Here is a 13,496-nt window from a genome sequence, read left to right as displayed (position 1 = left end):
TATTTTTTGCTTCTCCGCTACTTGTCTAGCAACCTTCAAGTATAATGGTCTCCATAATGAGACTTTCTTTTCTTCCACTCGTTGCAACTCTCTGAACTATAAATGCACATTTATTTCACAAACTGTACAGTCGTTCATAAGTGCGATGTCATTCTGAATCAATTTAAAAAAAAAAAAGTAATGCCTCTTCCTGCTCTTTCAAATATGTTTGACCTGTGGAATAGTTATTGCCATTTTCCAAGGGTTGAAATGTTTAACAGAAGACCTCTTACTTCATTTATGTTGGTCAGAATTAACAAAAAATTCAAGTTTTTATCCGATGGATCTTTGCCGACAATCAGTCATTTCTTTCGGCCATGTAATGTCCAAGAATGGGAGTTTTCATATAAAACCACAATTGAAGGTTCTTGTTTACTGGAAAGGACCCTGAACACGCTACGTCAGATCACTAGTGTGTGTGTGTGTGTGTATGTGCGCAAGTGAGAGAGAGAGAGAGAGAGAGAGAGAGAGAGAGAGAGATACATTCAACAATCAACCGCAATCTTGTCTGACCTTTCATGATCATGTACCTCCAAACCGTTTCTAAATGGCTTCTATGTAAACTGAAAGGTCTTGTGGGAAAACATTCACTTCTTGGTTTGAAAACTGAGTAGTTAAATCCGGAAGCTGAATATTCATCGTGGATATACAAACCAGAAACGACGGGAACCCTCGGGTCCTATAGAAGGCTTTTCATATAGGGTCATCTGGGGGCATCTGTGTTTCATTATGACTACAGGTATCGAAGACAGTTTGATTTATGTTTGCCCTTTTTGGCTACAATTATGCGCTCTAATCCTGTGCGTAGGAATAACAGTAAATTGATAGAAATGTCTCTCTTTGCTGATATAAATGTTAGATATTTATATAATGTAAAGTGCTGTTTAGACGTGTTCATGTGAATACTACATGTGGAGGTTTCTGTGTCAAAGATGCTTGTTTTTAAATAGAAAAATTCTAGTTGAAGATTTAGGAATTGTCAAAGTAGGATGTCATAATGGGGCGGTTGGTAAGCACTCCACTCCCTAGGACTTGCCCTCGCAAGGGGATGAGCAGAGACTTCAACGGTCCTCGGCATTTGAAGTCTGATTTACACCGCCGGGAATAAACTTCCTCCGTCCCCTTGAGGGCTTATTATTGCCTCGCTTTTTAGCTGGCCTTGGGTCGCTGGTGAATGGAGGGAGGCGCTATCTGGAGAGCCATAAAGTTGGCTTACGCAATATTTTGTCATTAAAGGCTTACCTAGGGAGTGGTGAGTCGTGTGGTGTTGCTATTTGTATAGAAGTAGGTTTGCCAGCTGTTTTTTCCACTGCCAGAGTACTGGAGTCCCAAACTCACATTCCAAAATTGCTCTTTAATTAAACATTCCTTATTTTTTTATGCAATGTTTGTAGGCACGGAGCTACAGTACATTAAATGTTTTGAGGTTAACATTATCCCCAGGCGTCAATGAATGAATCAGCAACATAGAACCTGAGAACATTAGAGGAGTGAATACCTATATGAATGCTGACGGGATATTTTCTGGTATGATATATATCATGACCGAATTCTCCTGTTAGATATCATGCTGATCAACAGTATTGTTCATTGGTGGTGTGTTTGTTTGTTGTATCACTTCATTTATATATATATATATATATATATATATATATAGATAGATAGATAGATAGATAGATAGATAGATAGATAGATATTATATATCATATATATATATATATATATATATATATATATATATTATATATATATATATATATATATATATATATAATGTGTTTGGTTTCTCCTTTAATACTTTGCCCTTCAAGCTACCATGCTTTGGCAAATTCTTAAGACGTTTGCCTTCAGACGCAATCGCTTGAAATGGTCAATCAGAATTTTAATACCTTGGCAAAATCATTGTCAATTTTGCGACTTATCCCTGTTAGGATGATGACAAGAAGACGGCTTACCGAACAGCTGAGCGAAAATCCCCTCCACCCGAAAGAAAGGAAGAGAAGATAAGTGACTCTCGTGCCTGTACACTCACAGAGTGGAATTTCCAATCTGCCTGGTGACGCCATGTACTTACTTCTCGCCACAAGGCTAAAGGAAGTCCCTAATGGCAGATGAGGGAAGGGGGTGTTTGATGATGGTGTGGTGGTAGGTGAGGGAGGGGGCAGTATGTAAAGTGTATATATTTCATATATTCCCAGAATGGAGGAGCCTCAATTATTTGAGGATCAAGACAAGCCCCCCTTTTTTATGATGATGACTGTTATTTGATGAGGACGTCCACCTTTCGTGTTGGGTGTCTCGCTGCTCCTTTCCTTCATGGTGACGTCTTTGCCTCGACCTTTATTTCAAGGTGGCGCCTTATGTTGAGTTTCATCTCAGGGTGGCCTCTTGCTGCAACCTGTATTTCTTGGGGGCATCATAGGTCCATGTTCGTATCATGACGAAATCTTGCATTGACTTTTATTATCGTGACGATGCTGTTTGACGACTTGAGTGTCATTTCAAATTCAAGGACGACCCTGCTTTTTGATGTGACAGCCAGTGATATCAATCAGCATATCAGTCTGCCAAATGAGCTCCACAGTGTGTGTTAACCAGAAAGTTTTACACTTCAACACCTCTAGATAGTCTAGTCTCTCGAAGACCCCAAAGCTCTGCCAGTTTTATCCAGTTTTCTCCTCTTCTGGAGACAGATCAGATAATTCGAGGTTTCTTTCAAATAGTGTTAGCTTGTTGGGATTTCTCGTTTGGGATCTAATGACAGGGTTATTAATATCCACGGCTTCGGGTTCTCAAGAACACAAGAGTTGATGATATAAATATATATTTTATATATATATATATATATATATATATATATATATATATATATATATATATATATCGTCCTCTCTTACATGTGTGTTTGTGCAATTATGGATGTATAAATGTATGTATGTATGTAAGTACTTTGGTTTCGATGACCCCTTATATTAAATTAACATGATGATATTTTTTATTGCTATTACTATGTATTCTTTAACGTAAAAGTTTCCTATGTGTACATTTAGGCCTATGCCCTTTTCATCAATGAGCTCATAAATAATATATCCTCGTGCCCTACGTGTTCATTACAGCAAATTATATTCTTCCCAACGGATCGTCTTTATTTACCTATTCTCCAGGATTATTATGCATCAGCGACCCAGACGGAAATCGTGTTCAGTAAAAATCCTTCGCCTGTAACGTTAATGTCAGCAGAGGCTGTTCATGCGTGTTATTGACGAACGGAAAACTTCTTCGTCTTTTCTTTCTTGCGGTGCGGTGGTTCAGATCAAACCGGACCCTTGTTTTATGGCGGCCCGTAACTGTGGTTAAGATGTGAGAGAGAATAGGTGGTCTGGCGTGGACCTCAGGGCTCTGCCCTGTTCTTATGTATTGAGGTTTTGTTTTCCTTCATTTTATGTTGGTCCTTTTGCCTTCGTGTTTGGAGGAATTTATAATAACTATTTACTTCTACCTTTTGATAAGTGCTTTACTTATTTGTGGATTTTTCATTAGTATTATATTCTTTTTTACGGGTTGGCGAGCATTGTCGTTTGATGTTTTTATTGTTTTATTGAAAAAAAATTATTTTTATAAGTGAATGGTATACGCATGTACTACTTTAATGAAACTTTTTACGAAGAATCATTTTTTTTTTAATTTCCACCCTGTGTAACCTTTGCTTAATTGAACATTTTCTCATTTCAGGTAAGTTGGTCATCCATTACACCATGATGCTCCGGTAAGAATGAAATTGTTTAAGATTTTCTCTGAAAATTGCTCTTTTTGTGGGGCGGTGGGGGGAAACAAGGTTATTTTTTACTAGACCCATGATTTTTTGAAATTCCCTCATTAGCGGGCTAACCGTTAAATATACAGTTAAGAACCTACAGTTAAGATCACCTGAAGTCGCAACGTCAAATCGCCGAGTCTTGCAGAGTGACTCAGTGACAAGCGAGCACGCTGCTGACGTCACTGTTATGCTTGAATTTGTTATGGTTTTGCTCTGGCTGCATATTTGCTTTCCAACCTCAAGGCTGACGCCGACTTTCGTCCGGATAAAAATTCCGGCGTTATTCTTTATTTGTCGACTGATCTCACTTTCCGCAATTTTCTAGTTTGATCTCACTTTCAACCTTGCACCAATGCATGGGCTCGGATTTTCCTCTGATGTAATCCGCTCTAGTTTTATTATTATTATTATTATTATTATTATTAACATTCTTTCGATTTTCTTATATTTTCGTTTTTCAATTCATTACTCTTTCATTAAATGAGTTGCGGTAATTTTTTTAACTGTGTATTCAGTGCCAGTTTTGTTACTGGTGTTCGTAAGTTCTGTTGTTTCTGCCGCAAAAGGAAAATTAAGTCCAGATTATCTGTTTATTTACAAAGGTTCAGAACAATATCGTTGGTCAATAATCACGAATTTTCTATCGGAAACTCATCAAGTCGAGAGGAAAAGTTTGGAGATGCATGAAAATTAATCAGATACATTAAAATGAATAAAAACTAAAATTATATACATGTGTGCTTGTGTGTTTTTATATAAACACTTGTGTATGTAACGAATATTTAGCATATATAATAAATTCGAGAAAAACTGTTATTCTATTCTTACTAATATAATACTCATATTTTCTCTATATTTGAATTAATCAATATGATCTCATAAAAAATAATATATATATATATATATATATATGTGTGTGTGTGTGGTGTGTGTGTTTGTGTGTGTATGTACGTATATATTGATGTATATATACGCATTAAGCTACAAATGTTCTTTAATATCTAATTCGCTCTTGCTCGGAATCAATATATTTCCATATATGTTAACTGAGGGGAAATATATTAATTCCGAGGTAGAGCGAATTAGATATTAAAGGACATTTGTAGTTTAATACGTTTATATGTATCACGGCGATGTGATAAGATATATATATTATATTAATATATATATATATATATATATATATCTATATCAATATATATATATATATATATATATATATATGATATATTATTATATATATATATATAGATATAATATATATATATATATATATTATAATATATATAATGTGTGTGTGTGTGTAGGTGCCTTTTTTCAGCTCAAATTGGCTCAATTTGCTGACAGTTGGAATTTTCGCTAGAATGTTGATATCTTTTAGAATTATTTAACCAGTAACCGCTGTTTGCAATGGAGTGTGTTTAGTGTTGAAAATAAGGCGTGATCCGACCTCCAGCTTACTAGGGATGCGTGCAAGAATTCCCTTCAGTGTATAAGTTGGAACATTATATTCCTAACTTAACATAAATTAAAATGTGCTAAAATCTATGCTCAAGTAGAGCCTTATTTCACCAATAAAATGAAAATGAATATGCAATATTTTATCATAAATTATGTTTCTGTACTGTTTAACATGCGCGCGTTCTATTTTTTACCTTTTCATTCTAATAAACAAGACATGAATATCCTATCCTGAAATTACTGTACCTTTTGCTCAAAGCGAAACACCTTTTTCAGACCTTTTTAGGCTCCTCTATAGACCTTTCCTAACCCCCCAACAAGAACAAGAACAAAGTTATTTGTAGGCTTACTCCCCGATTATGCGAAAATCCAAATTTCTAGTGAAGACGGCATTCCTTCGAATTTGTCGCGTTGTTAACTAGAGAGAAAACTCCCGTGTGGTTCAGTCTGACATTTCCTTGCGAAGTATCCGCCTTTTCTTTTCTTTTTCTTTTTCTTTTTTTTCGTTTCCGGAACTTCATGTCGAGATCCGGCCGTGAAAGGAGCTGTCTCGTGAAATCATTGAAGCGAATCGACAAAAATGTCATTTCATCCTATTCTTTTCAAGAACATCGATGCCTCGTCACATCACAGTACTATATTTTTATTAGCTAAGTGAGATGCGTAATAAAATTGTACTTTCCATCCAGTATAAACTCGAGGTCGTTTCGCAATTACACTATTCCATTTTCTGCAATCAAGCAATATGCTTGTTAAGACGTTTCTCTTTCGCTTTGGGAGAACCTCGAGTTTTTATTGCCAGATTACGGTATTATTATGTTGCGTGTCATTCAGCCAAATATACTCTTGAAATGAATTTCAGAGATAAAACCTTTTTGAGACCCACCCTCATCTCTAGGGCGCGGAAGCACCAGATATTTGACACTGAAAGACCCCAAGCAGCTGATAAGAGACAGGAAAAGATCGATTTCTTCACGGAGCCTTCCCTCCGAAAATCCAAGAAGTGCTTGTGCTTGTGGAAGTAGTGACTTCCTCCAACCGCCAAAGAAAACGCGAAAGTGTTTCTCTCCTGGAGTGAGTCTTGGCAGCGAAGCCGTTGTGTCAAAGTTGGTGGTAATTGGGCTTATAATTCGTGGGAATGGCGATGCCTGGAGGGAAGATCATTTCCAGCTTTTATTCTAAGGAAAAAGATTTCTCTTTCCGCCGAGTAATCTCTGTCATTCATCGGTCAACTGGTTTTTTTTTTTCCTCTCTAATGCCAAGTTAATCGTTCTGTTCTTGCTTGTAAGGTTGTCATATTTGGTGGAACTTGGTTCCACTCTTCGTTCCTTAGTTGGGAAAATATTTTTGTCCTTTATGACGAAAATAGAAAAGGAAACAGATTGTGTCACTATTAGACTGATACGTTGCTTGCATATGCATGCGTTAGTCACTGTTAACCTGATGTTTGAATGATTAACTTTTACGTATCTTAATGAAACGTTGAGCTACTCTGTAAACAAATTCTAACCCCCGAAATGCCGCTTTCTGCGGAAGGAAAACGACGGTAATTAGCAAAGCAAAATCAAGAAATAACACAAAGATAATAAAAAGACATAGATTTGAGTTTTTCCTTTTTTTTTCTTTTTAACTTTTCCTGCATACCGCAGTCTGGAAACCTGCAGCTATACTTCCATTTGCTGCGTCATTGTTATTCGAGACTCGGTGTAGAAGTTACTGCTTCTTTCTGTTATGAAAGATCTTTGAGAGTTGTTTGTCCCAAAGAGATAGATCGACGTCATGTTGACATATACTTGATTGTTTGTCGCCTCGAGCCATCGTGCAAGATCTTCTTACAGGGTGGGACTTTTTTTGCTTCAATTGGCATCTGATTGCGACTTACTCCTTCACTGCAGTAGGCAATCTGCAAGGTTCTCCTAACTTCCGCGAGAAGAATACATTGTAGAGTTCTCCTTCACCCCAGTAGGCAACATAAGTTGTAAGGCCTTCCTCTACTTCCTAAGGAAACCTGCAAGGTCTTTTACGCCTCATAAGTTAACTTGAATTTCAATGTCTTCAAGAAATTCATTGGGAACCGGACCGATGATTCCTCTTAGTAAGCAGCTAAATTATTTGGTATTCTTCACTTCGGTAGGTAAGCGAAGATCTTCCTCTGCTTCAGTTAGCAACTAAAGGTATTCTTCCACGTCAGTTGGTAAATGAGCTGTAAGGGTCCTTTGTGTAAGTCAGCAAGAGAACTGTAGATATCCTGTACTTCAGTAAGCGACCGAATTTCAAGTTCTTTCTTTGCCTTCTGTAGGCGGCCCGTTTCTAGATTCCACTTCATTTCAACAGGCAAACATGTTTCGAGGACCTCCTGAATTTCATCGGGCAACTGAATATTTAACACAGTTACCTACAGAGAGATATATAAGGATATTTCAGGCCTAGGCCAGGAAGCCAATGAAATGGCAACGAATGTTGCGCATGGCAGAGAAAGATCCGCAAAGGTTTGGGAAAGAGTTGAGAGCCACTGCCGCGAGGAAGAGGGTCATTATATCGCCTTGTGTCATATCCTGCCTAAAATCTTTTTGTACCTTTATATAAGCGAAGCAAGGCGCTAAGTTTTCTTGACGCGGTCGCTTTAGAATCACGGCGTAACATCCTGTGATGAATCACGTCTTTAAGCATGTGGGCTGTGTTTTTAATGTGCAACTTCAGTTTCTCACTTTTGACGGGTTTATATTGTACTCCAGAACTATGTCATATGTCTTTTTCTCGCTTCAGTCTTATCCTGTGTATAATATCTGGATGTTACAAAATGTATTTAAGAAAAAGAAAACTGAATATAATTACGTTTGTCCCTTTTTACCTAGAAGTGTTCTTGTTCGTAATTCTGTCTTTTGTACTCACTCATAAGTCGTGTCCCAGATTGCATAATAAGTGTTCTCGAAGACGAAAAGAAATAAGTTAGCATAAAAAGATTTGTCCCATTTGCAGTGAGATTTATCCATTTGTGAAGTACCGTCATGGTGTACAGTTTCATGGAGCATAATATTTTATATAAACTTTTTATACAAGTATATCGGCCTTGGAGTATCAGAAATGTCCTTCTGTGTAGCATTTTTTAGCTTTTTCTACTCCCTATAATTTTTGTAATGGTTGTTTTTTCCGGGTTTGAATATCTTCTATTAAAACGGTGACTTTAAGTTGCACATAATCTCTAGACCGTGCCTCAGATTACCTTTGGAATCCGGTATATATATTGGAAGTTTATCTATTATATATATATATATATATATATATATATATATATATATATATATATATATATGTGTGTGTGTGGTGTGTGTGTGTGTGTGTGTGTGTATATACACACATAATCATCTTACGCGACTATAAGATTGGGAATCCCTTGTTTTGCAATACCTTCACGTGAGGCACAGCTCTACCGCCAGACGAATTACCCGAGTACAAGGAACCGCTCCGTTGTGAGAGTCACCTTGGTGTCCCTGGAACAGGACGTGAGTAGGGAATCTCTTTTATTATTGGCCATGAGGATTAGGATAAGCGTCCTGGCATGACCAGCGCATGTCATGAGTTGCCTGGGACAGAGGCGTTTCAAGGTACAGACGATGCATTACAAAACTCCCTCACATTGCTGCACGTAACTGGAATTGACGATGCGAATTCCTTTGGCTATCAGTGAATCGCGCCGCCCCAGCTGGTGTAGCGTAACTCTGATTATGTAACACCGGATGCTTCCAGTTACACGGCATTTCGATGTTTTACTTATATATATATATATATATATATATATATATATATATATATATATATATATATATATATATATATGCAGAAGCCAGGTACTATGTCGTACCTCTAAGTAAATGGGGATACAATCCACAATGAAGTAAAATCCTCTTGTAGTTAAAAATATATATATATCTTGTACATTTTAGTGAACAAGACCACAGTTGATGGTCGAAAGCTTTAATCCTGTACAAGATATATATATTTTAAACTACAAGAGGATTTTACTTCATTGTGGATTGTATCCCCACATATATATATATTATAATTATATATTTATATATATATATATATATATATATATAGTATGATATATATATATATATATATATATATTATATATATATATATATATTTTTCAGTGTGAGTCGGGCTTCGTTTAAGCCACCAACTGGTTGTAACAGACTAACCTAAAACTTATTTAGTTTATTTCATTCTACAGTTTTCTTTAGAGCGGTTTGTGCATAACTCAAAAGACATTTGATAAGACGAGAAAAGGGAAATTAAGATTAGATTTTTTTTATCATCTCCCTCAAAGTGATGTTTTTAGTAGACGTTTGTAACCAACATTTCTTCCAAGTCTGGTACCTGCACCTTTCCTATGACTTTGCTAATCCCACCCCGACTTACTATCCTTGGTGTTGTGTATTCCCAGACTCCCACTAGTCTCTTATCCCCTTCACAATCATTCTTCGCTGGACAGCTGATAGACGGTGAAGATGACGTCAGCAAAGTGGGATTTGTTTTTAGCAAATCTTTTTACGAAATTTCAATTTTTTTGTGCGCTTCCTTTGTGTAGCTTTGTTGCTGGTGAAGCTTATATTGTGAATCACGCTTTTATTCTCTTTTCCCAGAAAATAACGATTCTTCGTGATTTTGGAGAGGTGGAGTGGAAAAAGAGTTATTCTTCCACATGACAAACTTTTACAGTGCGTTGAATCACTCCAGAATTCCTTCAAAAAATAATCAGGTTGCTTCCTTGTGAGCGCTGACTTCAAATATATAATATATATAGATATATATATATATATATATGATATATATATATATATATATATGCTATATATATATTTCAATTTCTCTTTCGTATCTTCCGTCCTCTTCCTGTCATACTTGATTGATGTCATGTCTTAAATATTGAATTAATTGGTTGTCAATGCTTTACATGTAGCGGTAGTAGTTTCAGGGATCAGCTCCTCAATAAATATCCTATACGATAATATATATTAATTGTATTGATTTGTACCTTCTTCTTTTTCTTCTTCTTCTTCTGAGAGAGGGAGAGAGAGAGTTCTTCTTTTTCTGAGAGAGAGAGAGAGAGAGTAACTTTGAGTTTGTACAAAGGGCGTATCGTATTTTATGAACGTTGTCATTTCTGAAGTATTTCCGATGAAGCCACTCATTACCCAATTTAACAAGAACCGCCATGATTATTATAAAGCTGAAAGTACAAACGTGATATTTATTCGGTCGCGGTAGAAGAGGAAGAAGGGTAGAGGGACCTTCAGTAATTACAGTAATTTATTTCGGTACATTACGTTATAGAATTTCTGCTGCGTAGATTTGTAAAGGTTCTTTTGTCTTATCATTGTTTCTTTCTTCGTCCGTTTACTTTGATCAAGTTCAAAGTTACAAGTTACAAAAATTCTGCAGTTCAAGTTCTATAACGATTCAGCATTACAACTCCTTGTGTTTTTGTGTATTCCCTCATATCCCCAATCTTTTTCTTTTTATTTTGCCTCTTCCAATGCGCTTCATAAGCGTTGTTCTCTTTCCTCTCCAGTTTCTCTTCTTTTCACCCAGATATGCAAAACGGACTGTTACCTAACATCCACGACCTTCCCCAGTATCTCTTCCCTGACAGATTATCTTTGCCTTTTTCGCCTCTTCACTTCCACCACAATGGTTGCGACAAAACCAGCGGTGTAAGTCATCGCTCAGTGACTCATTCCAGGCGGCAAAATGCTGCCACATTCTATTTACCGAATCGTTCGCCGTCCAGCAATGTGAAATTGGCGTCCCCAGGCTTCGAAGCCCTTTTCTGTCATTGTTTGCGAGAGTTTGAGATAATTTCCGTATGAAATTCTCGTGTGTGTCTCACGCCGAACACGATTTTGATTACCGAGACACAAAACGCTGGAATCGAAGGTGATTCAACCCGATTAGGGAGGGAATTTCATCGCACTATTTTCAGTGACGTGTTAAATATGCAACGTCACTGACGCAGGTTTGAATATAACTCTGAAGAGAAAGATAAACATTTTTACTCTCTGATCTTTGAACAGTCTTTCGTTCCACCTTGTGTGACGAGCATCCGTGATCATATGTTATCTGTCGCAATATGTAACAGTTGCTTGTAACCTTGGACGGGTTCAAGTCTTTTCTCCAAGCGATCATTTGTCGCATAAATATTTTGAATGTAAGCAAGAAGTGGAGAGTCCTTGGAACGTCTCTCTCTCTCTCTCTCTCTCTCTCTCTCTCTCTCTCTCTCTCTCTCTCGCTCTCTCTTCACCTCTCTCGCTCTCTCTCATCTCTCTCTCTATCTCTCTCTCTCTCTCTCTCTTCTCTCTCTCTCTCTCTCTCTCTCTCTCTCTCTCATTTATTGTTCCTTATTATTGTCTACTTGACGAGACGACTAATTTGGTGAAGGCTTTACGAAAGTAAACTAAATTAGGAGAGAGAGAGAGAGGGCCTGTATCATTGAAGTGGACTATATTAATCACTGAAGCCATACAAGGAGAGAGAGAGAGAGAGAGAGAGAGAGAGAGAGAGAGAGAGAGAGAGAGAGAGAGAGATCCTAGAATTGAACACAGGATATAATGGAAAACACACGCATACTCCTTGCTTAATTACAAGAGATAAATGAGAAGTAATTACGTATTCGCTAACAGCAGCAATTAGACGAACCTTTCCCCTGCCTAGCCGCTTGTGACAAACGTCATTACGGAGAGGTATTTGAAGGTGTTTTCTTATTATACTCCAAGTGAAAAGCCGACCCCCCAAAAAAAATTAATTGCAGTTTATTCATTCACCTTCACGTTTCATTCGTCGCTTAATTAGAAAATTCTTTTTGTGAGCTGTTTATTTGCGAGACAGTTATCTAGATCGAAAGTTTAGTTCCTGTATTCTGACTCCTATGAAAAAGACTGTGTCAATCACCGAAGTCTAGCGGTTCGGACGCTCGCCCCTCCAGTGAGATGCCCCAGGTTCGATTTAGAAGGAAGCTGGAACGGTTTAGGCAGGCTTTGGGTTTAGGCAAGTTCTGATAAACCTCATCGGGTCTCTGTCGACTTAAACGGTGGATTTCCCACGGGTAGCTAGTCGACTGTGATGGGTTACAACTGGGATGCCTGGGGTTGGGGTGAGGGTTGTGACTAAGTACCAGGAAGTTAACACCTTCGGAGCCTCCCGCCCCCAACCCACCCATCCCTCCCTGAAAAGGATAGGCTAATAGTGTTTAGCTCACGGCTGAACGCCCACCGGTGTATGAAGAGTATGTGGCTAGCATCATCATCCCATAAACTTGCTCGACCCTTCTGGCGCAAATTTTCCAAAAGGAGAGAAAGTGTAAATGGATATGTAGTATATATATATATATTATAATATATAATATATATATATATATATATATATATATATATATATATATATTGTGTATGTATGTATATATAAATATATATGTATACATACATATAGGCTATATACGTACACCTAAGGTTGATTATCAAGAAACACAATCTAACGCACAGCACAATGTTCCACTGACATCATAGCATTCGAGGACACCGGCGAGGTCATGTCTTGCCCAAATTCAGTTCCGGCAAGGCTTGTCCACCTCTCAGTATGCATCCACGAGGCCTCGGTGACCTCTCTAAAAATATACCTTTAGAAGCAGGTTCCGAAAGAGCTCCAAGTCAAGCAAGCAATGTTCACCTGACTCAGATATCAGGACGTTTGAGTGACAGAGACTTATTCATGCGGAGTGGTTGCTTACTATGTTCCTTAAGCGATATAGAATCATTTTTGTTTTTAGACGTTTCCATGATGACTCAGTCTTGCTTGTACTTTTGTGTGGTGCAATGTATATACACCTTGCTACGATCGTTCTTGATTTTCTTACGCAGATGCATATTCAGTTCACCTTTAGTATAGTGCTACCTGAAAGGAGTATTAATGATTCATCTCTGTCTCTTTATATTCTCTACCAGCCAAAGTACTCGTACGTCCGCTCATGGAGGCCAATGTCTGCCTTGAATTCAAGACACCAAAGAGTGCCATAACTGTAAGTCATCAAGTTATCAAAAACTGTAATTTCGTGCCATATTTTGTCACCTGCTTGCACTCCCTCATTCCTTGCTTGTCTCACTGTTTACTTTTGTGAAAT

The 13,496-nt window shown here is 37.5% G+C and overlaps 1 protein-coding gene across 6 annotated transcripts in view; it reads left to right on the top strand.

The window, feature by feature from the left end:
* LOC135223929 (patched domain-containing protein 3-like) overlaps positions 1–13,496 on the top strand; it is a 151,412-nt gene that overhangs the window by 79,342 nt on the left and 58,574 nt on the right. Inside the window, exon 1 of one of the 6 annotated variants that reach the window (XM_064262871.1) lies at positions 3,772–3,805. The exons of the other annotated variants lie outside the window; for them this stretch is intronic. Coding sequence (XP_064118941.1) covers positions 3,795–3,805 — 11 coding nt within the window. The 5' untranslated portion in view covers positions 3,772–3,794. Of the gene's footprint in view, positions 1–3,771; positions 3,806–13,496 lie in introns of those variants that run through there. 6 annotated transcript variants of the gene reach the window in all.

Source organism: Macrobrachium nipponense, chromosome 20 (assembly GCF_015104395.2).
Source record: "Macrobrachium nipponense isolate FS-2020 chromosome 20, ASM1510439v2, whole genome shotgun sequence".
Lineage (NCBI taxonomy): Eukaryota > Metazoa > Arthropoda > Malacostraca > Decapoda > Palaemonidae > Macrobrachium > Macrobrachium nipponense.
This window is presented reverse-complemented; position numbering and strand designations above follow the sequence as displayed.